This window comes from Calonectris borealis, chromosome 2, assembly GCF_964195595.1.
Source record: "Calonectris borealis chromosome 2, bCalBor7.hap1.2, whole genome shotgun sequence".
Taxonomy (NCBI): domain Eukaryota; kingdom Metazoa; phylum Chordata; class Aves; order Procellariiformes; family Procellariidae; genus Calonectris; species Calonectris borealis.
Window position 1 is genome coordinate 147,666,577 of NC_134313.1, and position 24,375 is coordinate 147,690,951.

General features: G+C 39.3%; 1 protein-coding gene across 1 annotated transcript in view; it reads right to left on the minus strand.

Annotated features, from left to right (window-relative positions):
- Positions 1 to 8,391: 8,391 nt before the first annotated feature.
- The window catches only part of FAM171A1 (family with sequence similarity 171 member A1), an 88,905-nt gene continuing 72,921 nt past the window's right edge, over positions 8,392 to 24,375 (minus strand). Inside the window, exons 6-8 of the mRNA XM_075143846.1 lie at positions 14,509 to 14,625; positions 11,918 to 12,032; positions 8,392 to 11,265 (exon numbers count right to left, since the gene is read on the minus strand). Coding sequence (XP_074999947.1) covers positions 9,564 to 11,265; positions 11,918 to 12,032; positions 14,509 to 14,625 — 1,934 coding nt within the window. The 3' untranslated portion in view covers positions 8,392 to 9,563. The remainder of the gene's footprint in view (positions 11,266 to 11,917; positions 12,033 to 14,508; positions 14,626 to 24,375) is intronic.

A 24,375-nucleotide genomic window follows, 5' to 3' on the forward strand; every position in this document is an offset into this window, starting at 1 on the left:
TCTGCCTAGCTGCTCCCACCACTGTCAGCCACCGAGTAACAGACCAGTGTACAGGGGACCCTCTACACCGCCACGAATCCCAGCTTTCTGGATCTTTCTTCATCTTAACTTCTTTTTCCAGGTTCTGTCTCTGCTTTGCGTAACAAATGCAGTCATGGGCCTGTTGTGGCTACACAAAATTAACCTACAATTCTGAGAGGCTTTGAGCCAGCTTGAGCCTAAGCATATGAGTATAGGCCTAGATCCACAAATGGACTTTGGCATTGCCACGTTTAACTTTTTCCTAGTTGGCTCCCACAGCAAAATCCAGGACTCAAAACGAAGCCCTACAAATGCTCAAATACTGTGGGCATTTCAGTGGCCAACATGAGTTCAAAAGAACCCTAGGCTACCGAGGGAGGTAACAAATACTGAGGGCTGGGAAGCCTTCACACCCATGTCTGTATGGGGGTTTGTCAGATCTTGCCTGATGGATTAGCCGCCATCAAGTGAGACTGTCTAGTACGTAGTCAAGGTTGTATCCTTCTCTTTGCTTTTCTGTGACTGAATAAAGCCAGCCAGTCACAGATACAATTTCCCTCAAGCAGCCAGGCATAATCCAGACTTGTTTACCTGCCTAGTGATACGTATTAATTACATCCCAGTGAGCTACTGATACATAGTAGCTCATACAGCATTCAGACTATTGGCATCATCTGATTAGTCTACATGTTCTGAGTATTAAACACTGCAGAAAAAAACTGCCTGAAATTTTCATGCTCCTACCTTTACACATCACATTGAAATATTCATGGCATTTATAATTTAAAATGGATTTGATATTGCAAGTAATAATAATAAACAACTTGCTCTGAGCTTTTTGTAATCATGTAAATTGGAAGCAAAACTGATCCAATTTGAAAATTAGCTAATAGTTTAGTGTTTTCTCTATTTTCCTAATAAATATTAAAAAAAGAGTTATGGAGCAAACGAATATGTTTAGACTTTGCTTCGTACAAGTGCCTACTAGTACTACCTCACAACAATTTTTTTTATTGGCTGCTCTTTATGCTGAGAACTTGAATATTGCCTTCTTCAATCCTGAATGAGATGCAAGGGTAAGAGAATACAGATTCAAAATACACTGAACAAATGCACCAAAACACATCTATATAGTTGTCACAGCTAACATCAGAATAGGTAGAAACGGTTAGGGAATGAAATGAGCTTGTGATCCCATATGTTGCGCACTTGTATCCATGTGAGATCACGTCTCTGATCTTTATGGTTTGTCCCACCCACTTTACTTCTTTTTAGCCTCCTGCTGCATACCACACTTGGTGAGCTGCAGCCTTGCCTGTCTCCCACAGCCCACTTGCTGCTGGCCTGTGTTGGCTGCAGCATTCAAACTGGGGGACAAGCACTCTCAAAACAGCCCACTCTTTCTGCTGCACTCTGACATTCAACTTTTTTTGTTGAATTCTGTTTTAAAATGCAGCTCCTATCATACCTCTTCTATGTACATCTTACCGTTTGCACTGAAGCATCTACTTCTCAATGCTGGTGCCTGCATCGGCAAGGGCCATGGGCTATACAACATTAAAAAAGGGTTAGACATTTACATGCAAAATGAAAACATACCGTAGCATTAAAAAAATGTGTATGATAAATACAAACCCTCGTGCTTAAGCGTATAAGTAATAAGGATAGGAAGACTTTTATCTTGTGGTGTTATTATCACTAGTAGAGATTTCTTCCCCAGTTTTCTGAAGCATCTGTTTTTGATGATTGTTAGAAGCAGGATACAAGACTTAGATCAAACACAGGTTCAAACTGGTTCCAGCATTGCAATTCCTCTGTTCTTAGGGTCTCTAGCCCCAAAAGGTAAAAAATAAGTAAATCATGTTTTACATTAAAAGATATTTAATAATCAGAACTGACTCTTAAATAATGATTATTACAAACACATACATATTTTGCATTTCTATGTCTAATTTTTTCTCCTTCAGACCCTTCTCAAACTATATATGTGAATGAGAATTAGCTGTGACAGATTTATTGACAAAGGTGGTGTTGACACTCATGCTGCAGGAACTCTGACCAATACTCAGCAATTACTTCTGCACATCCAATCTCCAAATCAATCCAATTTACTCCTGTCAGGTCCTAAATCAGTTCTTCCATCAGCCTTTTACAGTTCCCCTGTATCGATGTGCCTGCTGATTCCTCCTCTTTGCAGGGAGGCTGCAGGTACAGCCAAGATGCTTTCTTTCACTGATTCTGGATGGAGGAAGCGATAGATACATGAATTATTTTTCATCTCTTGACCACTTCAGTATTTTTCCAAAATGAAAGTTTTCAGAATTTTCTTTTTGTTCGTTTCTGATAGTTCTTTATCCCCAAACAAAAAGGGACTCTTTCCTGTGAGAGACGTACATCTTCTTCTGCTAGAGTGAAGAGGCTACAGCCTGACTACAACTCTCGGAGCATTTGTAACAGACTAGAACTATCGGGGTGCTCCTGCATGTCCTGTTTGCCCTAGGGTATTTAACACTGTTAGACACCCTGAAACGGTCTGGAAACCTTGAGAATATGAGTAGGATAGTTCTCAAAGTTCAGGTCCAGAGAAGGAAACCCAGAAGTCTTGCTATCCCCAAACAAATGGTCTATCAAATACTTTCGTATTCATTTAGCATAAACCACTTTTATTTGGAAAGGTGCTCTTCCAGTCTTGGGAGAGTGCAGTCTGAAGACCGGCAGACCTTGGATGAGAATAGTATTTTACGACGAACAGAATGCTCCTTGTGGTGACAACCTGCTCAGGGACAGTATATTGTTACTTTTGGGTAGATGCTGTATTTCCCACATTTCCATGACGGCCAATAGAAAATAATTTCCAATGTTCTGTAGGTTGCCCCAACTAGAAGTATTCCATTAACTTACAGATCAGATAAATGGATAATGCCAATAAAGCTTCTGCATACCTTATGGGTGATTAGAAGCAGATTAACAGCATTGTTCAGGATACACACCTACTGCATGGAGAACTACATTGAATTAAGAAGTGTCTCATGGACACAATGTCTTCCCTATGAAGAAAATGGGAAATCAGACTCTATTATAACTCTTCCATTTCTATGCAAAATTTTTGGAGATTTTACCGTTCAGAATTTTACAACTTTCTGCAAAAGAAAAGGCTCTGTCAAATATTGCAACAATTGCAGAGTAAATTAGTTAAAATATAGACATTGGACAAGTTTTAATCACAAAATTTAGACATCAAGTCTAGGCCAGTAGGCAAGTGTGAATAAATCTCATGGAAGTCAGGGGCATAGGCACAGCAGAAACTCAGCATCAAGCATGGCTTTGACCCTGCAATGTCAGACCACAAGGACAATTAAGTTAATTAATACAAGCCTTTATGAGCTCTTATGCTGGCTCTTCCAGTCAGCCTAGGTGAACGACCTTTACTTTAGCATTGCTTGGTGTTGAAATGCTGAAACTAGCATTTAAGCCAGCTTTTATATTAAATGCATTTATATACATACATGTGCACATGCCTGCATGCACATGCACACACACATACATTTATGTAGGTACACTTTGCTGATTTCAAGGAATGAAAGACCAATCCAACTCTCAAAAGAAAAATGCTCCTCATATAGGGGAACTTGGCTGTCGTGTTCTGCTTCCCTCATTGTGTTGTTTGATATAGGTTTACGAGGTGTTTAATTCAAGGTAGAGCTAATGACATAGACACAAAGAGGCAGATAGCTTGAGAAAGCTCGCTCTTACCAACACCTAAAAATAGCTTCACTGAAGTGTCATTGGAGTGTCACATTGTATGTCCCATCAATGTTGGCCTCACGGCACGGCACAAGACTGAAGGTGGAATCAGGGAGTTGGGTTTATAGATGGGGCATTCCCTGAAGACACGGGAGAGGGAAGCCAAGACCCGTAGCCTCTCTCATCTCCAGAGGTAGGGGACACCGGGAGAAAGGCCCTGCCCTAAGCATGTAGGTAAGGGTAGTACGTGGGCTGTGTTACTTTCTTTTCATGCAGATTTTCCTGAGTTTGAGATGTGGTTCCAGCCTCTTCCTTTATTGATGGAAAACTTCCAGAAGAAATGTGTAGGGAACAGAATCTACCTGAAGTGTCTTGTGGCACGTACGCCACAGCCAGAGCTGTAAACTCCAGCTTAAGAGTAGGACAATAATGGGTTTCTACCTAGGGAGAGGAGAAGCTCAGGGGCCAACACTGCTGGGAGCATGCTTGTGAAAATCTGGTGAGAGCTGGAGAGAAGACAGTCCTGAGGCTTTTTTAAACTCCCTACAACCACTACATCACCAAAACCCTTTAAAACCAATGCTTGTAACAGGAGCCCTTTGAAATAATTTCTTCCAGCTTTGATGCCCACCATCTCTTGCAGCAGGACCAGCCACTCTCATCCCACAGCAGTATTTCAAGCACCATTTCCTACCTTTATAATACAAAACTGGCAGGACCATTCTTCAGTTGGGTTTATTCAGGAGTCTGTATCTCCAGCCGTGTGAACACAAAGTCCTTCTCTCCAGAAGTACAAAAATAATAAACTGTAAACAAGTATTTCATTTGTACCTCCCTGTTGTCATCACATTTGCCTTCCCTGCGGCTGTAAGTTTCCAAGGCAGAAGAGAGATTTAATGATCAAACATACTAACTGGTACTGTTTATTCCTAAGAAAAGCACATTAATAAAACAAGTAGTACTTCAGTTAAGTGATAATAGACCAGGCGCCACATTTTGCAAGCTAATAATCTGTGGATACCAGAGGACTGCTGCTAAAAAGAACTAGATACTCTTTCTGTTATTACTGTCAAATAGAAGACAGTACCTGGTGTCAGTTTATCAGTTGGAATTACATGAGTAACATAAAAAAATGCTCCTCTAGTCTGAAAATGGCACTTGGCTGCTGCCTGCTTGTCTACCCGAAGCTCCAATTCCAAATGATTTACAGCCTGGAAATGAAAATATCAGACATGTATCATGAAAATATCATGATATCATGAAAATATCGTGCGGGTGTATATATATATCTCATGATATAGGATACATAATCATATTATATATTCTGTAAGGTTAGCACTGAACCTGCCAGCTTACATTTGTCTGTAAGAAGAGGAACAGGAAAAGAATAATAATTGAGTTGCTGTTATTTTTCTCAACTTTTGAAACAATTAGTAGTTAAAATTGTTTTAACCTTATTTTAATCTAAAAACAAGGTGCTATTCACAAGGTGAGAGAAAACAGGCACGTTTACACTTGAACACACCACACTGCCATCAGTGATGATGCATTTTGATTTGAATGGAGATGTTCTAAGCTGAATACTGCCCCAGCTAAGACGCTGGGCAAGATCTCTCAAGCTGACAGGATCTCTGCAGGCCCATGAAACAACTGATGATCTTGTGCCAGCTGCCTGCTGGTGTTATTGAAGTTATAAACTGGGCTTATATTGAAATTATAAACTGTGTTTTATACACAGTATATATGGAGAAACAGTTCACCACCAGGTGGCAGATATTCCAACTTTAAGAATTTCAAATGCTAAAGAGACCGAAATTGCCGCACTGATTAAAAAAAATTTACCTGTTACCCATACATTTTAGAAAAGCAAACTGACATTCTTCTTCTCGTTTGACCAAGTCCAAGGATGTACTGGATGGATACTACCATGCCCCATGCCCCAGGTTACAGCCTATTGATAGTTTAAGAGGTATTCTGTTATAACAAGCTTTAATCCTCCGATGAATTCTCCTTGGTTAAGAAAAAAATAATGCATTTTTTGGTTCACTAGGGACCTTCCTAGAGAAAGAGTAAATATCTAATCCAACGCTTGCTCATTTATACCTCATAGGCTAAACCCTACATGGGACATGTAATTTCTTACTAATTTCAACCATGTTGGTTTAGAATATTGACGTAAAATTGGTCCTCCAGAGCATTCACGGACAGAATGAAGGGCAGAAAAGGAAAATACTGCCAAGGTATTTCAAGAGTGCTTAATTCACTCTACTAAAGCTACTCAGTCCTTCCTGTAAGAGAGAAAAGCATCACGAGCAATTTCTAAATGGTGAGGTTTCTTTATAAGCTGTTCATCTAAGCTCAGTACCACAATTTTGTATATTTGTGTAACATGTTAAATTGCAAATGCTCTGAGGCAGGAACCATTTTTTTCCTCTATTTGTAGAGGTTTTAGCATGCTGGTACCCTGACAAAGCACTTAATTAAATAATGAAGGGTCATTATCACAATAAGTCAAGGTGCTTTACAGACAGTTTAATAAGCTTTGAGAAGCAAGTATTTCAGCAGGAACAAAGTGGGAGCTGGGGGAAAACCATGAAGTGAATGGACTCTTAATGAGTGTATCAACTCCCAACAGGCCCTATGATATAAATGGACTTCGGATAATATTAAAACCTAAGATTTAAAAGTTATCTTTACTCTTTCACTCATTATCCATTTGAAAATCCTGATTGCTGATAGATTAATTGAAGACCTGTTCCTAGTATTTTTTTTAAGTCCAATATATTTTCATTACTTTCATAAGCTTTGTCGTTACCATCTTTTGCATTTTTTCCGCATTAATACTTGCCATCAAAAAATAAACAACTGCTTTTCTAGGTTATCTTCTACATGGACTAAGATCATTGGAGCTGCTAATGCCAAGACCTATTCAAGTTATACTTTGTTCTCTATGTTTTACAACCTTTATTGGTACTTGCTTCACTGTGCAACTGCAAAACATAAACAACAACATTTCTTCATATTTTACCAAAGTATCTTCCTCAGTATGTTTTTGAAAATTAAAACACAGAACTTGTCACTGGACTGAGATTAGACAAAGTATGTACAATGGACACACTCCAATCTCAACCCATAACCTGATCTGTGTTACTCTCTTCCAATTTCATTTAACATGTGACTCAGATGTGTTGGATATACTGGATATTACATTTCATAAACTGTATATTCTGCAAAATCAAACTACTATATGGCTGGTGATATCACAGCAATTTAAAAAATGCTATTTTAAAGAAGATTTGCAAAATATCCACATTGCGTTTGTTCAAATATATTTGCTGTATTAGGACCACAAATCATCAAACCATCAAACTATGTGTTTTGAACATAAAACCAACACAATTAAAGAAACAAAACACTGCAATTTAATAGCAACAATCCCACTTTACAAGATAATAACGATGGAAACTTTGCAAAGGAATCTGAAAAAGAATGTCGTTGAAAATGACAGATTTAAGACAACAGAAAGTTGAAAATTAAGTAGCATAATAATTCTAGTATGTGGAAATTTTAACCAGAATTCTGCAGCATTCTGATTAATAAGTGACACTGTATTACCAGCACTTACTGACATCTGATAAATACTATTCCTTCAAAGTAATATTTTTCTGTTCAGTGACCTTGCACAGACTGAAAAGTAACCCAGACCCCAAAGCCAGTTCACATGTGGTCAGTAGCAAAATTCCTAAACAGAACAGGAAAGGACCTGGAACGCATGTGATGACTAAAACATAACTTTCTGCTAATATGGTGATTTCAATATTCAATGCAATCCACAAATAATATTTTAGATTTCTTTTACGACATATACCACTTCCAAACATGAATTAAAGCAAAACAGAGGCGATGTGGCTTTGTGGATGGAGAGGAGCACTGGACTGGGAACTAGGAAATCGGGATTCAGTTCCTGGCTCGAGCCCAGATTCCCAGGTAAGACATTCAGTAAGACGGAAATTACAACACTGGCCTCCTAAGAAAACCTTGAAATCTACTGACAAAAAAAGCAATGAATCTGAGTCAGGGCTTATTATTAAAAATTAAATAGGAACTATATAACACTTTCTCTAATCACTTTAGAGATTACATAATAATTAACTTTATTAAGCATGACTGCTGCTAATGCTGCGTAAAAATAATTGAATGAAACATGATAAACTGAATGTATACGAAGGATTCCACAAGAGTGGAAGTCACATACTTTCCCTTCTTTGAACCCAATTCATGAAGAAGTGAGAAGTGTGCAATAAGTGTGAGTAACCGCAGAAATGTCACAAAGGAAACCGATCCCACAGGAAGTGTGACTCTATAGAGAATTTTGGTGACACCAGGATTTCATTTCCAAAGTCTTCAGTGATACTTAGGCAAATAGTTACGTATTTATCAAGATAGGGAGGATGCTTTTCTGAAAAGGGGTCTAAATTTCAGTATTGATTGAAGTTCATGAGAACTGTTTAAGAAAGTGTTAGTAAGTCACACAAGCATAAATATGCACGGCAAAAGTGAAACCAAAGTATTTTTCTTATTAAATATTGTAAAATAATGTGATGACCACCAACGGAGGAAAAAATCCACAGAGATATTTTTTGCAGTTTATTTTCAATTATAATTTTTGGATAACCAAGCAGCTCTGTATGGAGAAAGCACAGAAGAGTCATTCTGGCACTTTTGGATAGTACATTATTTTTTTCTTTTTTCCCAAAATTTTTCTAGACACATTCAGTCCACTTGCTCGGTCTATAGTCCATTTTATATGAGCATGATTAGCTCATATGATTCCAGAGGAAACTAACAATATATACAGTCAATGAAACTATCTTCTTGGCTACTCTGGGCCCTTTAAAATGTCTTCTAAATCTATCCTGGCTAAACAGAATCCACAATATACATGATAGCTACAGAATACACTGTATTGAAATGAGAAATGCTCAGCACAAAATGGGACTCTTGGCATGCAGCTTAAAATAAAAGGTAGAAGTCCAGAAGTTTATAAAATCCCAAATGGGGTCAATTAAAAGGAGTTAGCAAAAGAAGGGACTGTTCATTGTTACTGTAAAAAAGGCACTTTGAGTAAATGGGACCAGAATTGGAGGAATCTTAGTCGACACAAAGTTCAGTTTGGTTTCATAAAAAGGCTTCAATGCTAAGGGATGCTACTCAAGTTTCCTGCAGTTTTACATTAAAATAAATTGCTGAGTAGTTTATAATAAAGGACATAAAATGTTTACAACCAACTTGTAAAATTAAGAAAAGCATAGTATAAGCAAAATATTACTAAAAGCAGCAATGCATAGCCTTTCATTGAGATAATGCACAATTTTGGACACCATGTGTCAAACTCTTGTTTTTAAGATACTTTCAGTAGCATTATCAACATAAAATTGGCCTACAAAACAAAAGCTTTACCAGCTCCCATTCATAAGGAGTTTGAGGTCATAAACCAACCAAAAAAATCTGTCAGTATTTTCAACATCCTGGATGACCAATATCAAGTATATGGAATAACAATCACACTCTTTGTTCAGCTATCTCACTGGAGGCAGCCGTTAAATCAGAGGAATGATTTTAATTCTTTTCTAACATTTACACAGTAATGCATTTAAGTTCTTTCAAATGTTGCTCACCACAGTTTGTTTTTCTCTTCTCTCTCCACAACAAAAAAATGAAAAAAAAAATCAAGCACTTCCACAGAAAGAATATTTGGCAATTTCATACTCCACTGAATGGTGGATTTTCACAATAGCTCACTTTAGATTGAAAGTCATTAGTGGTCTTTCCTCTCGTTTCTGCCAAGGACTCTTCTTATCTTCACCTTGGTCATCTTCCTCATCCTCCTCATCCTCCTCCTCATCTTGAACTGATGTTCCATGTTCAGGACTAGTTAATGGCTCTGGTTTGGTATCCACAGTTCTTGTTTCCTCCTGCAGGCTGGGCAGCTGCACACCACTTCTCTTACTAGTGCCTTCAAGTAGGCATCGTAGAGCATTGTCCTCAGGGCTACAAACTGCTGTTCCACACTCGCTGCCACTTTGGTCCATATCATCCAAATACACAAGTTGTGTGTAAGCTGTGCTATCTGAAACCTTCCGCTCTCTCTGCTGGTGCTCTTGCACTGGTGGGTGACTCTGTGGTGCAGACAGATGATCTCCTCTTCCCTTTCGGGCAGATTTTGGTTCATTCATGTCAACACCAGAGTCCAAACTGGCATCGTTACTCCCATTCCTACCAGCTCTTTGGAGATCGATGTATGAATGTCTAACATGAGCATTTGAACGTCCATCTAGAGAAACAAACCATGCTCGAGGATGAGGCAATGGCTTTCCACCTCCTAGTTCCATCAAAGCCTTTTCTGTAAGAAGTTGCACTTCGCTATTCATTTGAGCCAGGGATGCATCATTAAGTGAGGCAGGGATGGAAATAGATTCAGACATGGAAGCATTTTGTTGACTCCACTCAGCTGCACCTGCATCTTGCAAATGTTGCTGAGATATTGCTTGGGATGCTAACTGTTGGGGTTGCAGCTGTTGTGGGGGGTGTGGAAAAAGCCGTGCATGAGGGTTAGGAAGCTCAGCCTGAAGTCTTTCTATATCAATTTGCTGGTCACCTGGGACAACCAGTGGCTGGCTAACAAAAGGGTGTTCTCCTGGCAATTTCATGTAATGACCTGGGATGACCAATGCAGGCAAAACTTTTCTGTAAACACTGTCATTGACTTGGTCAACAGAGTTGCAGCAGATTAACTGACCTGGTCGAGGAAAAGATGTAGGTCTTTCAAGGTGATCAACTGAACGAGACATCATACAATCAGTAGGTCTGCAGTCCAGCAGCTCTTTTTCAGGGGCTGAAGGTGTGGGGTATATTTGTTCCTGAATATTATATTTACTTCCAGTAGCAATATGGTTCATAGATACTTGAATTTCTCTCTCTTGCTTTTCAAATAAAGGCTGAGACAGCATAGCATTGTAACTTCTCCTATACTCATCTTTGATAGGGGACTCATAGCCTTCAGCTGTTTCTGTAGATTTTCTTGGCTTTAAAGGAAAACTATCTGCTGATTTGTGGTAGTCTTTTCTTAGAGACCCGCTGGGAGTCAGGTCATCCAAGGAAATTCTGCTCTTGTCTTTCTCCTTGTCAGAGAGCAGTTCCTCTCGGGAGCTGAACTCCTGGGAAGTACTGAATGAGTGTTTGAGCATAGGTGTATGCATATCTGCTTCTCCACTAGGTGATACCATCTCCATGTGGACAGCACTGATTAATTCCTTTGCACCTGAGTTTTCAGTGTGTCCATTGCTAGCAACGGACAGCCCGCCAGGAAATTCTGACTCGCGACGTGAAAATATTAAATTTATATGGGACATAGAGGTTGCTTGATCCTTCTTAGAAGCGTCCAGTGCTGTGGAAAGTTGCAGTTTCTTATGATGCTGACGTGGTCTTAGACATTTTCTTCTATAAAAGCCGGTAACAAAAGAAGTTACACATTTATGACTGTTGTACACAGAAACAAGAACAGCAAGTGTGTCTTAATGGGAGATTTTTAAGCAGTGATTAATATTAGGGGAATTGAGCTTTTATTACATAACCTAACAATTAAAAGCTTATCCCAGCAGTGAAGCTAAAATTAAAGAATAACTTATGTCAATGGGGAAATATCTCAAGCACCAATTACAAATTGGAGCAAATGTCCGGAGGAGGCAAACAGAAAATCACTCATTAATATACACTTGCTGATAAAAGTTTAACATTCATTTTAATATACGACTAATAAAAAGATCACTTGCAAGTGCAGAACAGGTACAATGACAGAGGCCTTGGACCTACGCCTATAACCAACAGGAGGTTTTAGAACATCTTACAAGGAAAACACAGGTACAGGTGTGTGCGATTCATTCAACTACCATCCTACCAAAAGCAGGGACTGTATATGCTTCATGTAACCAGGAACACGTGAAATTTAATCTGTTTCTTTCTTCTGTAAATGCTTGCTTGCTTTTTTTCTCCCCCAGGTAAAAATTTTTCAATACAAAATCTTTTAATTTCATGAGCACAAAAAAGCTTACATTTCCAATATGAACTAAGTAACCAGGATGGTGAATCTTACCTGCAATAATACAAAAGCAGACACAGCAAGACTAGAAGTATGAGAGCCATCCCTCCTAAAATTGCCAAAAGAAACATTGTGTGATAGCTGGTAATGTCGTGTGTTACAACGGGACCTGGAAGGCCAGAAAAGAGAATTTAGACCTGTAACAACCTGCAAACAGGAAGAGGAACAGCACTTTAAACACAGAGAGGGACATCTTCCCCTGTTATCAGGGTGCTAAGTGAGCAACTCTGCCGCTCATAGCCCTGGTGCCTATTGAGCAGACCACCTCTGGTGAAGGGAGCAAGTTGTGGAGAAAGCATGTGCTGGTTTTCATGACTGCAAGTCCAAATAGATCATTCTGTGGAAAAGCAGTTAGTTTCAATGGGAGCATGCATCAGCAAATGCTGCCTTCCAGGTCCTGATGCTGACACAGTGCGCCAAAGCTCTCATCACTGGAGAAAAGCCATCACAGCATCTTCCAGCACCATACTGCATGTACCAGCACTGTGGCCAACAACTTCTCTTTAACAACATTTGTGGTGCTTTGCACTAAACAGTACATACAGTGCAGTACAGGATTCATTGGAAGATGTGTTGGTGCTCTTAAGTCTACATCAAGCCAAGCCAAGCACATTTTCAGTAGCTTTAAAAAACAGGCCACTACTGAAAGTGTTGTAACTCCAGGTTTCACTAATGCTTAGTAGATGTCCTAACACAGAAAGGAATGCACACATATGGACAGGATCTGTTCACAATTATGCATGTGTAACCCTGTTGGTTTGTAAAATCCTTACCATGATTTTGAAATAAAGGCCCAAATTTTCACCTGCAGGCAAGAAGGTACAGCACCAGCTGACAGAGTAACGTGCATGTGCTGTGAAGGACAGCAAACTTGGCCAGCATTAAGGTTCTAGATCATGAGGTTTGTAAAACCTCATCTGTGGATCTTGAGTGGTCTGTAGAGCCTCTGCTAGGAATACAAAGCTCATTTTTGTCCATTTTTTTAGATAAGAAATCAAATAGATTCAATGAGGAGATAAGATAAGCAAAAAGACATTAACCTGATTAAAAATAACATCTAGTGTATGGCATTTGGGAAATCTAAATATTTATACATTCTGTCCCACCACTACCTTTACATAATTGATTGATACTGTTGCTTCAGGACATTAAGCAAAAAGAAGAAGAGATAAATCACTTGAATTTTTCATTAAAATGTTGTTTCCATTGCAACAAAGTTTTAGGAACCCAGATCTAGCCCTCAGAAAGAAGGAGAAATAAAATACAAGTAGAAATTCTGCCATACAAGTTAAACTGCAAAGACAAATAAGCCTTCTGTTAGAGTTACAGGCACAATTTTATGACTAGTGTTAACTTCCTTGCAGTTTGGGACAGAGCTGTGCTGGGAAATGTTTGGCTCAGAGCAGTTGCTTTTTCTTAAAGTACAATTATTTTGTAAAATTCCACTAAATTCAATACAATAGTTTATTCAGATCTGCACCTGCCTCTAAACTCTGTTCAGCAATGAATCAGCTGAATATTCCAGCAGTTTCATTTAACATAACCCCAAATAAAAAGCCTGCATAAGGTATAAGACAGCAAAAACCTTCAAATGCTCTGCATATCATTAAACAACTTCATGGCATGTACAAGCAGACTTTAAAAAGTCCTCATGTTGGGGTTTGTTTTGTTGGTTAGATACAGTTTATTTAGCTTGCCCAGCCAAAGCAAGAATGTTTTCATTCCTACTGTATTTGGTTTTCATCCAGAAAACTTAATAAAGAAAATCTGTAAGAGGAGGAGTTTTTTGTTTGATTGATTGGCTCTTTTATACACAGAGGTATCTCTGATTATTGGTGGCTGAAGAACTAATACTAAGAAATCTGAGGCAGCCACAGACAGAAAAAAGGAAGAGCAAGCTGCAACATTAATAATCTCCACAGGCACAGAAGTACTTATAATGCCTAGTTCAAAGTGATTTTCTACAATTATGCCAAGAGGCTTGCAGATGGCAACCAGTCAGCTCATCTACTAATGCCACTCTGCTAATACACGTCCTAGAACTTCTACGCCAAGTTATTCGCAGTGTAAATTAATCAGTCGCCAAGATGATGCAAAGCATAAGTCAGGGCAAAACGGGCATCTTCACCGTAAAAGAAAAAAAAGTTACAATCAATCAATCCATTAGTAAACGTCTAACCCAGGATGATGTTGGTCTTAGGTGAATCCTTTTCTTTGGGAGTTTCTGTACAGAAACTTCACAGCACATATTTTTCTACCTGCTGGAAGACCAATACATTGATGTTATAACTCCCCTCATTTTCTAGCAATGGCTCTATCAGACAGTGGTGACATAAATGCATCAAAGCAGGAACACTTTAAAAAATTTCCCACTGAAAGGGCTCAGAGATTTTGAGCACAAGGCTTGCCCCTCACAATCCCCAAAAGATTTTAGCCTTTTACTTTCAGATTTCTGTTTTCTAATAATCCATTATTGATCAAGCTGTGGCATCTCAGATGAGGTCATTCTGAAAAATATAAACATTATATATGAATAGATAATTACTCAATGCTGCGAATATCAATAAAATTCAATTCCATCTTACCTGGGATAGCAGGTGACATAGCTGCAACCCAGTAGCCCAGCTGAGGTGCAATGTAAGTCCAAGTCAACTGATTTCCTTCTTGTTGTACAAGACCCAAACTACTCTTCAGCCATGTCCCTGTAAATGCAAAGGTTGTAGGAAGGTGTTACAGATATTCTCACACCTTCCTCTGCAACCAAGTGGAAAAGCAAGCAGTAACAAAAGCTATCAAGGTGCTGTAGGGGTTGTGTGCACTGCTGTGAAGTGGCAGATCGCGCCTTTTTGTCACTGGCATTTGAGAGCTCCCGCAAGCAGTCATCCCCATGGCCTTCTCGGAAGCTTTGTACACAAAAAACGTTTAAGATTAAATCAAACTAATAAATCTTCAAAAACGGTTAAAAGAAAATAATTATTGTCATATTAGATTCCCCTTTTTTGAAGAAGGATATTCCTGAAGCTGACTACATGTAGACAGCCCACTTAAAAACTGTATTTCAAGAGACATCACATCTCCCAGACCACACGTGAGTTCTGCACACCACCCTTCCATCAGCTCTGGCTGTCAACTTCTAGAAGACTGAAGAAAATACTTCCTCAAAATATTGGTTTTCCTATACAGAAAACAAGCTTATGAATGTTACTGCCAATAAACGTAGAATTAAATTGCACCATCACTTTGATTCAGCAACGTTAGTCATTCAGAATGTGTATACATCCAGGAATACTGTTTGGTAACGGATGATGAGTTTTTTAAAACATGTTTCTCAAAGGAAATGTAATAGATTTTTTAGAATTATCAAATGATCACTTCAAAATAAATAGTATTGACAATTTTAAAGCAATGTTTAAGTACACATAACTCTTAAGCAGTCCAGATTGACAATCTGCACTAGTTGAGAGCTGTTCTACTTTCAGAAGTTAAATTTTGTTGCAAGAATTTGGCTATGAAAAACTTTTACAACTGAATCAGCTGTATGCCTTTTTGTAATTCATTTAAGACCCCTGATTCTGGGGCTGTAGGAGAAAAAACTCACCTTAGTTTCTGATATATTAAATGTCCAGTATGGCTCGTAGACTGCTCCCATATTTATTCTCTTTGAAAGCAGGACAGAATTGCTGGCCTGGACACTGGGAGCAGTCGCTGGGAAGCCACCCCTGGTGCCATGCAGCATTTCCTGAAGCTGCAGCCCTGGCTCGGCATCTCCATGGGTGCTGAAACAGAGGGCATTAAGCCACCAGGGAGGTTCTTCACACGCTTTGGTGGCCACTACCAGTACAGCTGATCTGTGTACAGAGAAGGGATAAATTCCTCTGCAGTTCTTCAGCGCAGCTCTGTATTTCCGTGCAAAGAGGGGACAGAATGCTGCATTTACCTTACTCAGCTTCAAATGCTCACTTTAAAGGCAAGCTGCATCTTGTACTTGTGAGTCCCTTTCCTTTAAATAGTCTCCTGCATGTAATTCCCGAAACAGTGCTTTTCATCAGATGTCACTCAGGACTAAGCGCGAGCGTTTCTGGATGACGGTCATCTGAACACTTAGCAGCGAGTGCAGAACACACAGAAGAGATGCTGCTGTTGTTTTGGTTTTTTAATACCACTGAGATCCTGATGATTTCCTCTGTGTTCCTTAGACTATCCATCTGTGCAAATCCTGTACATATGAGAATGGCTTTTCTGAGTATTTATTTCCTCTCTACTACTGATTTTTCCTATGTAAGTACACCCATAAAGTCCACCATCTTTGGCTAATAATAAACCCATCTGAATATAGTGAAAGGTTTAGAAAAATACACGTTTGAGAGGATTTCTAGATCTAGGTGACTATTATTGCCAGATAGTGACTCTGTATTTGCAACCAAACTCAATTTGTGGGCAACAGGGGAAAGGAACTACTGACGTAATTTTCAGTTTTCCAAGTATCATTTCCAGTCTGTATAGGGTAGCACGAATCTGTTATTTCATAAAGAAAGTCACACAAGACAAGTAATTTTGATTCACAGTACCAAAAGGACCAAAATCTGTGTACCCAGATTTGCACATATGGCATCCATAACCATCGTATCAGAACACCCTGATGTAGCTATTAGTTTACCTCTTTTAGGGAAACATCACCAGGAAGAATAGAATCGAATTGTCCACAGTTATGTGTAAAGTTTCTGGAAAAACTAGCAAAAGTAGGTTCATTTTCTCCACTAAGACGGCCACTATCCCTTCAGATTTTCTACCCATGCAATTTTGGGGAAGATGTCATACTAATAGCCCTGAACCACAAAATGAAAAATAGCCCATAGGGTCAAAACCCGCTTCTACCTTGTGCCTAAAATGCCATTTGGTAAGAAAACTCCTGTAAGCTTAAACTTTGTCATTTTTTTTCTGCAGGGTTCGGACAATGAGAATATGCACCAACTATTCAAATACGCAACTATGTGAAACAAAACTTCAAGACTAAAAGAGATATAAAAGTGCTGATTAAAAAAAAAAGAACGGAAGGACCTGGGTGATGAATTCATCGTGCTTCCCATACTTCTCTTACTGTCTCTAAGCCCTTTAAATTCACACACAAGCAGAACACATACGTATATAATTTAGCAAAGTTCGTTACCTTCGTAGTCTATTTTTATAGTTACCTCCTTGAGCAGAAGCTATTATTGATTCCCTCACTAGGGGGAACTTGTGTCCAGTTTGCCTTACTCACATTACACTGCATTCTAATGAACACAATCCTCCTAATGCCTCTTTAAAAGCCTTTTGCTCAGTAATACTCTGCATGCATAATGCAGCGATCAAGAAGCTAACAGAGGCTGCACTCTTATCGCTGCGAGCAGAGCTCAGCTGTCATCCTGCCAAACAAGCAGCAGCTCAGATTGCTCATATTTTAGCAACGAAAGGAATCCCTGTATTTGCAATGGAAGCAAACAATAGAGTCTACTGCATAAGGTCAGTCAGGTTTCATGCTTGTCTTCTGCTCATTTAGGTCACCTGTTTTTGGTAACCAATGGATATACACGAGGAAATGTCTTGGTCTGTATAAACCTAGGGAAAAATGTAATTCCCTCTCTCTGTTATGGACAGTTAAGAATTTCAAAAGTGTAACAGACATATCCAATATTGGTCATCTTAAAACAAGAGTGATGAAGCTTTTGTTGACCGTACCCTACGCATTAGTATGTGATGACAGCTAGAAAAGAATTACTTTTTAAATGGCACTGTCCCAAGTTCTTTCATCAGGACACCACCAAGCGCGGGTTCCTGGGTACCAGGGACACACAATCGCATCAGCTGCCTTTTTTAATACTTCCCTGGTCCAACACTTTGGTGATAAACTCGCCTCTTATACTTCTACCATGTCTCACCAATAGTCCACTAATAAAACAGAGCATCCTTCTGCATGGTGTGATGAAGAGAATACAGAACTCCATCCTTCACAATAGCAGTGGCAAAACAGGTTTGAGTGGAAACAGTTGAAACACAAAGTCCTGTATTGTTTCTTGTGTGTCCAAATAGCTGAAAGCCAACATAGTATTACTGGAGGGAACTGATGTGCCTCCAGTACTCTGCAAGTCCATCGGGGCGTTTCCAGGTCTCTTTCCTATTTCATCCTTTATAGGTTCTAATATCCTGGTTGCTTTTCAACTATCATTAAACACCAAGCAGTGTTCTTGTAGCTCCTACATGCAATGCCTTGCTGTAATGACTAATGTCGGACCTTCTACTGAGCAAAACCCAACTGCATTGTACTTACTGGCTATGCTCCTAGCATTTCAAGCTGCCTTAAGTAAGCAAGAGTTCATTGCTGTGCAGGCTCCCGAATGAATTCCCTATCCCATCCCAGATTCTTCCTTACAGTGGGAAACAAGATGTTTTCCTGTTCTAAAAATGCAGCTAATTACCTTCTGTGTCCTCACATACTTGCTCTTGTAAGCAAGGGCAGAGACTGAGGGGCAGTGAGTAAAGAACTTCCATTTTTCTATCCTTTCCTATCCACCAACCTGCAAATGGAGTAAATGCAAGCAGCGTTCTGTGCAGGCAGGATTACAACTGCAGGAGAACTAAGCAGAAGGATTTAGGAGGGAAGAGAGATCTTACCTCCCTGCATGGCTAAGTGTTATGAAAATTTAATTCATTATTCTCCAAATATCCTGTAACATCTACTTCCTCCCCCTGCCCAAGTCCGCACAATCAACTAGCTTCACTGCTTATTAAGTTTTATACATGATGTGCAATAATTGTTAAGTAACAAGCAATACAGGATTATAAATAAAAAGCAGTACAAATAACTGGATGTAATGCAGCTGATCATTTTTGTTCAAGACTGATTGTGCAGTTCCAAAGAAAACATGTCAATGTACCTCTGGAGCAGAAACAGCAAGTTCAGTATAGTTTGTAAGCACTGCATGACTTGGGCCAATTTGCCATTAATTCTTAAAGAGTGTCTGGTGCTTCACGGAAAACTTCTATATATAGAGACATTCTTGCTTATAGATCATTTTTACATTTCTCTTCCTCTTTTTCCTCTATTACTGCTCAGTGGAGCCAACATGCTGATCCAGGATTCAAGTCAGGGGAGCTGTCTCCTGGCTCAAACTAATGGCAGGGGGAGAACTAAGAAATTTCTTAACTCTTTCCTCACCAAAATTATATTTATTGTTACTGACTTTTTGGAATAAATTTAGTGTGAATTAACAAATTCCTTCTTAAAAAGCTTATAAAGCAGCTACCCAGCACTCCTTCGGATATGTAACTTAAAAGCAAGGTAAGAGAACTACCATCATTAACACTACGAAGAATATAAAAATGAGAGTACTTTAAAAGAAATACAAATGAAAACACAATCAAATAAAGAAAGCTGAGCTCCATCTGGCTGCAAAAATACCCAAATATCAGAGACAAATTGAAGATTTCAGCAGAGCAGGAGAAATAAATTCCGTTGGAGAAGCATCTTAATACTTTGCAGTAACTTTGATTCTGATGAACACGCTTACTTATCCCAGGCAGATTTTAGGACTTGCCTATGGGGGCAAGAGGGGGTTATGATGAGTAAATTTAACAGCAAAAGGTTTGCACATTAAATCTCTGTTTCAACACACATTCTGCACTAAAAAAAGCTTTTTGTAATTTAATTTAGTTTACTTCTAAGTCAGATTAAAAAATGGCACTTTCAGCAAGGAGAGTGTCCAGATGGGCAGCTATTGCAGAAAAGCCATTGCAGAACAGCTATTCTAGACTATTTCCCTGCACAATCAGGTCACTGCACGTACAGCCAGTCTGCCCAGAAAAGAGACGTCCTATTGTCTTCAAAGACACTAACTATTCAATGTGACAGCTTGCTGGATCCAGGCAGCACGAACGGATCTGCTTTCGTAGTCTAGATGCACGATGCCTCTGAATAAGACATTACTTCCGTATTTTAAATCTAGACCTTATTATTTTAAATTAATCTGTAGTGAAATCCAGGGAATCGTACGCCTCTCCGCCTTCCACGTGTGTGACCGTGCATGCTGACAATCCCGCGCTGCTCCAGCTCACGCAAATGGCAAACTTCCTACTGGCCTAGGTGAGGGAGGACCGCGCTTGGCCCCGGCAGGACTGCCGCACCAGGCCACCTGCCCTGGAGAGACCCGTGTGGCTCCTATTAAAGTCAAGAAGAGAGGAGACAAATTCCCCCCTTAGCCCTGGGTGCTGGCTGCGAGGGGAGTTTGCACGCTGGCAGCCCAGCGCAGAACTCGGCTCTGGGGGAGGATGTATAATAATGCTCACTTCAGGTTTAACTTTCCAAGCTGACCATTTCAGAGCCTCCCTGATCATTACTGCTGCAGTGACTTCTGCTGGCTTTGATTGTGTATTCTTCCTATCACCGATCAAAACAGTTCTGGTAAATGACTGTCAGAGGAGTGTGCAGTAGCCAGCAGCTTCCCCTAAGGACAGTCATAAAGTCTAAATATTGCTAGTGTTTAAATATATGGTAGCTATGGTGGGTTTTTTCCATAAATTACTTTTACATGTGAGCTTTTGGTAGGAAACTCTTCCATTGATCAAATACTGTTTGCTTTTTATTTTGTTTCTTTCAACTGGCGATAGGATCATCCAATCCCACTCAACCAGGGAACCAAAATTGTGCTATTTACAGCGTGAATTATTTCCATCCAATAGGTTTGACAAATAAGCGGATTTAATTAGCCAGAGAGCAAATTAAGCATAATCCCATTATATGAATTTATTTTTATTCACAAGATTATCTTCCCTGGACAAAAGTGTTTTGGAAAGAAAAGAAAGATACTTTTAACTGTACTACTTAATAGCATAGATGTTTTAAATAAATACTCCTTAATGAGAAGTGCTTTTCCTTCAGGATAGATCTCTTCTGTGATGTCTGTGATGTCTTGTAAGATTGCCCTGCTTAGGCAGAGATTCACAGTTAAATGGATATACGTGTCAAAAGGAATGAGGCAGGTTATCAGACAGAGTGTGGGACAGCAAAGGATATTCAAAACATACTAACAGTGTTTCTAGAAGTAATTGATTTAGACATTTCAAATGGCAATGTTATTATGGAGAGTTAATCAAGGGCAAGTTTGTGAAAATAACTTCCTAAAGCATGTTCTGACATACATAAACTGTAGCTTTTCATTCTACCAGCTGAAAGCTGCTTATCAGATTTCTTCTTCCAACCGAAAATGACCTCTGATCTGTATCAGCATGGGAAGTTTTACGACAAAAGGATGGGTTTTTTGGTTTTACTTGTGTTCACTTTCTAAAAAGCTAAAAGCCACTGAAATTGGAAGTTGAAAAATTCTTTCTTGAATATTGGTAGAGATTACTCTCCTCCTCCCCTCCCCCCAATACACACAGGTTTAAAAATTCACAGTATTTAAGTTAATATTACAATTTTGGTTTTGGAGTTGCTAGGCAACATCAAAAAATAAACGTCCCTGCTCTGAGCTCATTATTCTTCCACTCTTACAGAATTTGTTGCACAAGCCTTCCAGGGCTAAATCCTGCTGCTGTTTTAGCAGCACCACCATTATTTGGTGTAGCGTAAGGGAAACGTTTTTAACACCATACCTCGAAGATTTTTGCAAGGAAGTCTAACGGTTCCATTTATTACAGTGTCTGAGAAGCTCTGAAGTTTTTGCCATCTCTACTCATTTTTCCCCTTAAATCACCTGCCAAGTGTTTAACAAAAGAACATGCCAGTTTTCATTATTTAATAATTTTAATTACATCTGGGCAGAAGGCAGGGCACATTGTACAGAGAACTGCTTGCATTGCTCTACTCCCCTCAGCATTTCCTTCCAGAATGCCAGAACAGAAGAGACTTATTAAAGAAAATTACTTCCATACATAATTACTGGTTAATAATTATATCTCAAAAGGAAAAGCTTAGTTATGCTTGCTGGACCACCATCCCTAGTTACCGGTGTATGTGAAAGATAATGACTTTAATATTCACTTTATCACATTATTAATCACATTCAGTCAGTTATTGACAAAATTATTAGAACAAGTAATAAATAGAAGCACAAGGCAATTCAAAACACTTTTCCTTCATTCAGCCTCACATCACGCTCATGGTTCGGTTTCTATTTTTCAAGCTGGAAGCGGAAGCAGACGCATGTTGGGATTCGATCTACCATCCCAAGGCTGCAGAGGAAGGCTGTCCCAGGTCCTCCTCAGCTTCTTCCAGCCCCACCCAGGCACTTCACACTCCTGCTCTACGCGCTCCTGCCTGTATTTCCACCAATCTCCATGTCCCCTCCAACTCAAGCACAAGCACAATAGTCTTTTCTCCACTTCCTGAATTTTGGTGGCCACCTCTTGCCACCTTCTACTGCACGGCTTCTATAGGCGGAGCTCCAGGGCCATCTACATGATACAATGTATAGTCTGTTATTAAAACCTGCTCCCAGAAGCCATACTATTTGTTTCCAGTTTTATTTCCTTGACTACAAAATAGTAGATTATTTGCATAATCACTACACCTTGGCACTAACCTGATTCCTCCAACATCCTCTTAAGTTCCACCATCATGCCAGACCATGTCTGCTTTGCCACAAATGCAACTCAGATGATATGTAAGGTGGGAGAGGATCAAACAATCCATTCACATCACTTTCACATGTGTAAGCCACAACATCCATTTTAAAAACAATATACATATTGATAAACCAGCACAACTGCCTCCTGTGATCCACTACACCTCTCCAGAGCAATCATGACAGTGAGAACATACCTCGGTGGGCTACACTGTGAAGCACTGGAGGAAGAGTTTCTTTTCCTTTCCATGCTGAGGTCTGTCTACTACTCTGCAATTATATCTGCACCTATTATGTAGACACCGTACATGGTAAAAAGCTGGGTTTGGTAGCTGCCATTTCTATGGCAACACACAAAATATGAAATTCTTTGAGAGCAGTTACTTAAAAATCTGTATTCCTCAGTGTATTTAGTCTTTAAGAATCATTTTTACCTCAGCTGTGAAGGTTAAAAGGAAGTCAAAATCAAACTGTCAAGGAACTTGTAAACTACAGAAATAAGTCTAACCATGAACTTTGTGGAGGCTTGGTTTTCTCCTTGCAAATTGCAAATAAATCTCCATATTACCAGTGAATCTGATCTACAACCAAATGTTCTGGATCTGATTATATTAAATTCAAACTTCTGGGGGCAGGGAATGTGTTTTCTGAACATGTCCATTTCTAGAAAACCCAGTAAAACCCATGGAGAAGTGCATGAAGTCCCAGGCCATGTGCGCAGTAGTCCAAATGCAGGCCATCTATCCAAGTTCAGAGGCACATACTCATACCCAGTGTCAGACCAAGCAACCGACTGCAAATGTTTTTGTTAAATGATTATTTTCTGTCTGTCATGCAGTGTATGAATGTGGTGGCAATCAGAAGTTAACCAAATTCACAACAAAAAGGAATACGTTTTATTTTTAAACTATGAAAACGTAAGTCAATCTTTTCTTTGGGCGGATAATCGTTGCTACCACTGGGAAGCTTAAATCAGAGACTTTTACAAATCATCTTATTTGCAAATAACGTGGAGTGAACAAGACAGGTAGATGTACAGTAACCTGCTTACATTTTCTGCCTGACAGTAGCTGTCGCTCTCTCCCTATAAACATTATGAAAAAAACCAAGCATCATTTTACCTCCATGAAATACAGCAAAACCATACTGCAGTCAAGTTTAAGTAGGCACCCATACCGTTTATACATAAGTATATCCTCATGACTTCTTTTGAACACAGAAAACATTATCTTCATTTTGCTGAGGAAGGAACATCAGGAAATTCTGACTCTACAAAAATCAATGGAAATTTTACCACTGAAGGCAGGACATCACCCAGAAAAAGTAAGTACCAGACTTTCAAATGTCTTTAGAAATCTATTATGGCATTAAATGCAGTCAGAAAGCTGACCAAGCACAGCAGAGTACATAAAGTATCGTGATTTATAAAGCTATAAAAAGAGTTCCCCAAGATACTCTTCTCCATATTCTGCCATTGCTTTACATTAATACATGGTTGAGATTTCAGGCACTGGGAAAACATCCTCCTCTGCGAGGAAGCCAGTAATTTAAGGACAACAAGGTCACGTCAAAGATGTACACCAAGTGTTCAGGGAGGAGGAAGAACAGAGAAACAGTACTCTGAACTTCATTTACACATAGTGCACAAGAAATAACACATTTTAAGGAGGAGGAGCAAAAGGGTGGAGGTTTAACCCCTTCACTCCAGAGTCCTTTGCCATGCAAGGTTGAAAACAGTGTTGAAAAATATTTTCTTGTTATTTGGTGGGATTAACAAACTAGCAGATGCATCGATATTGTCACTGAAGAATAAATCCCATTTCCATATTATGCACTCTGGAATACTTGGTAATA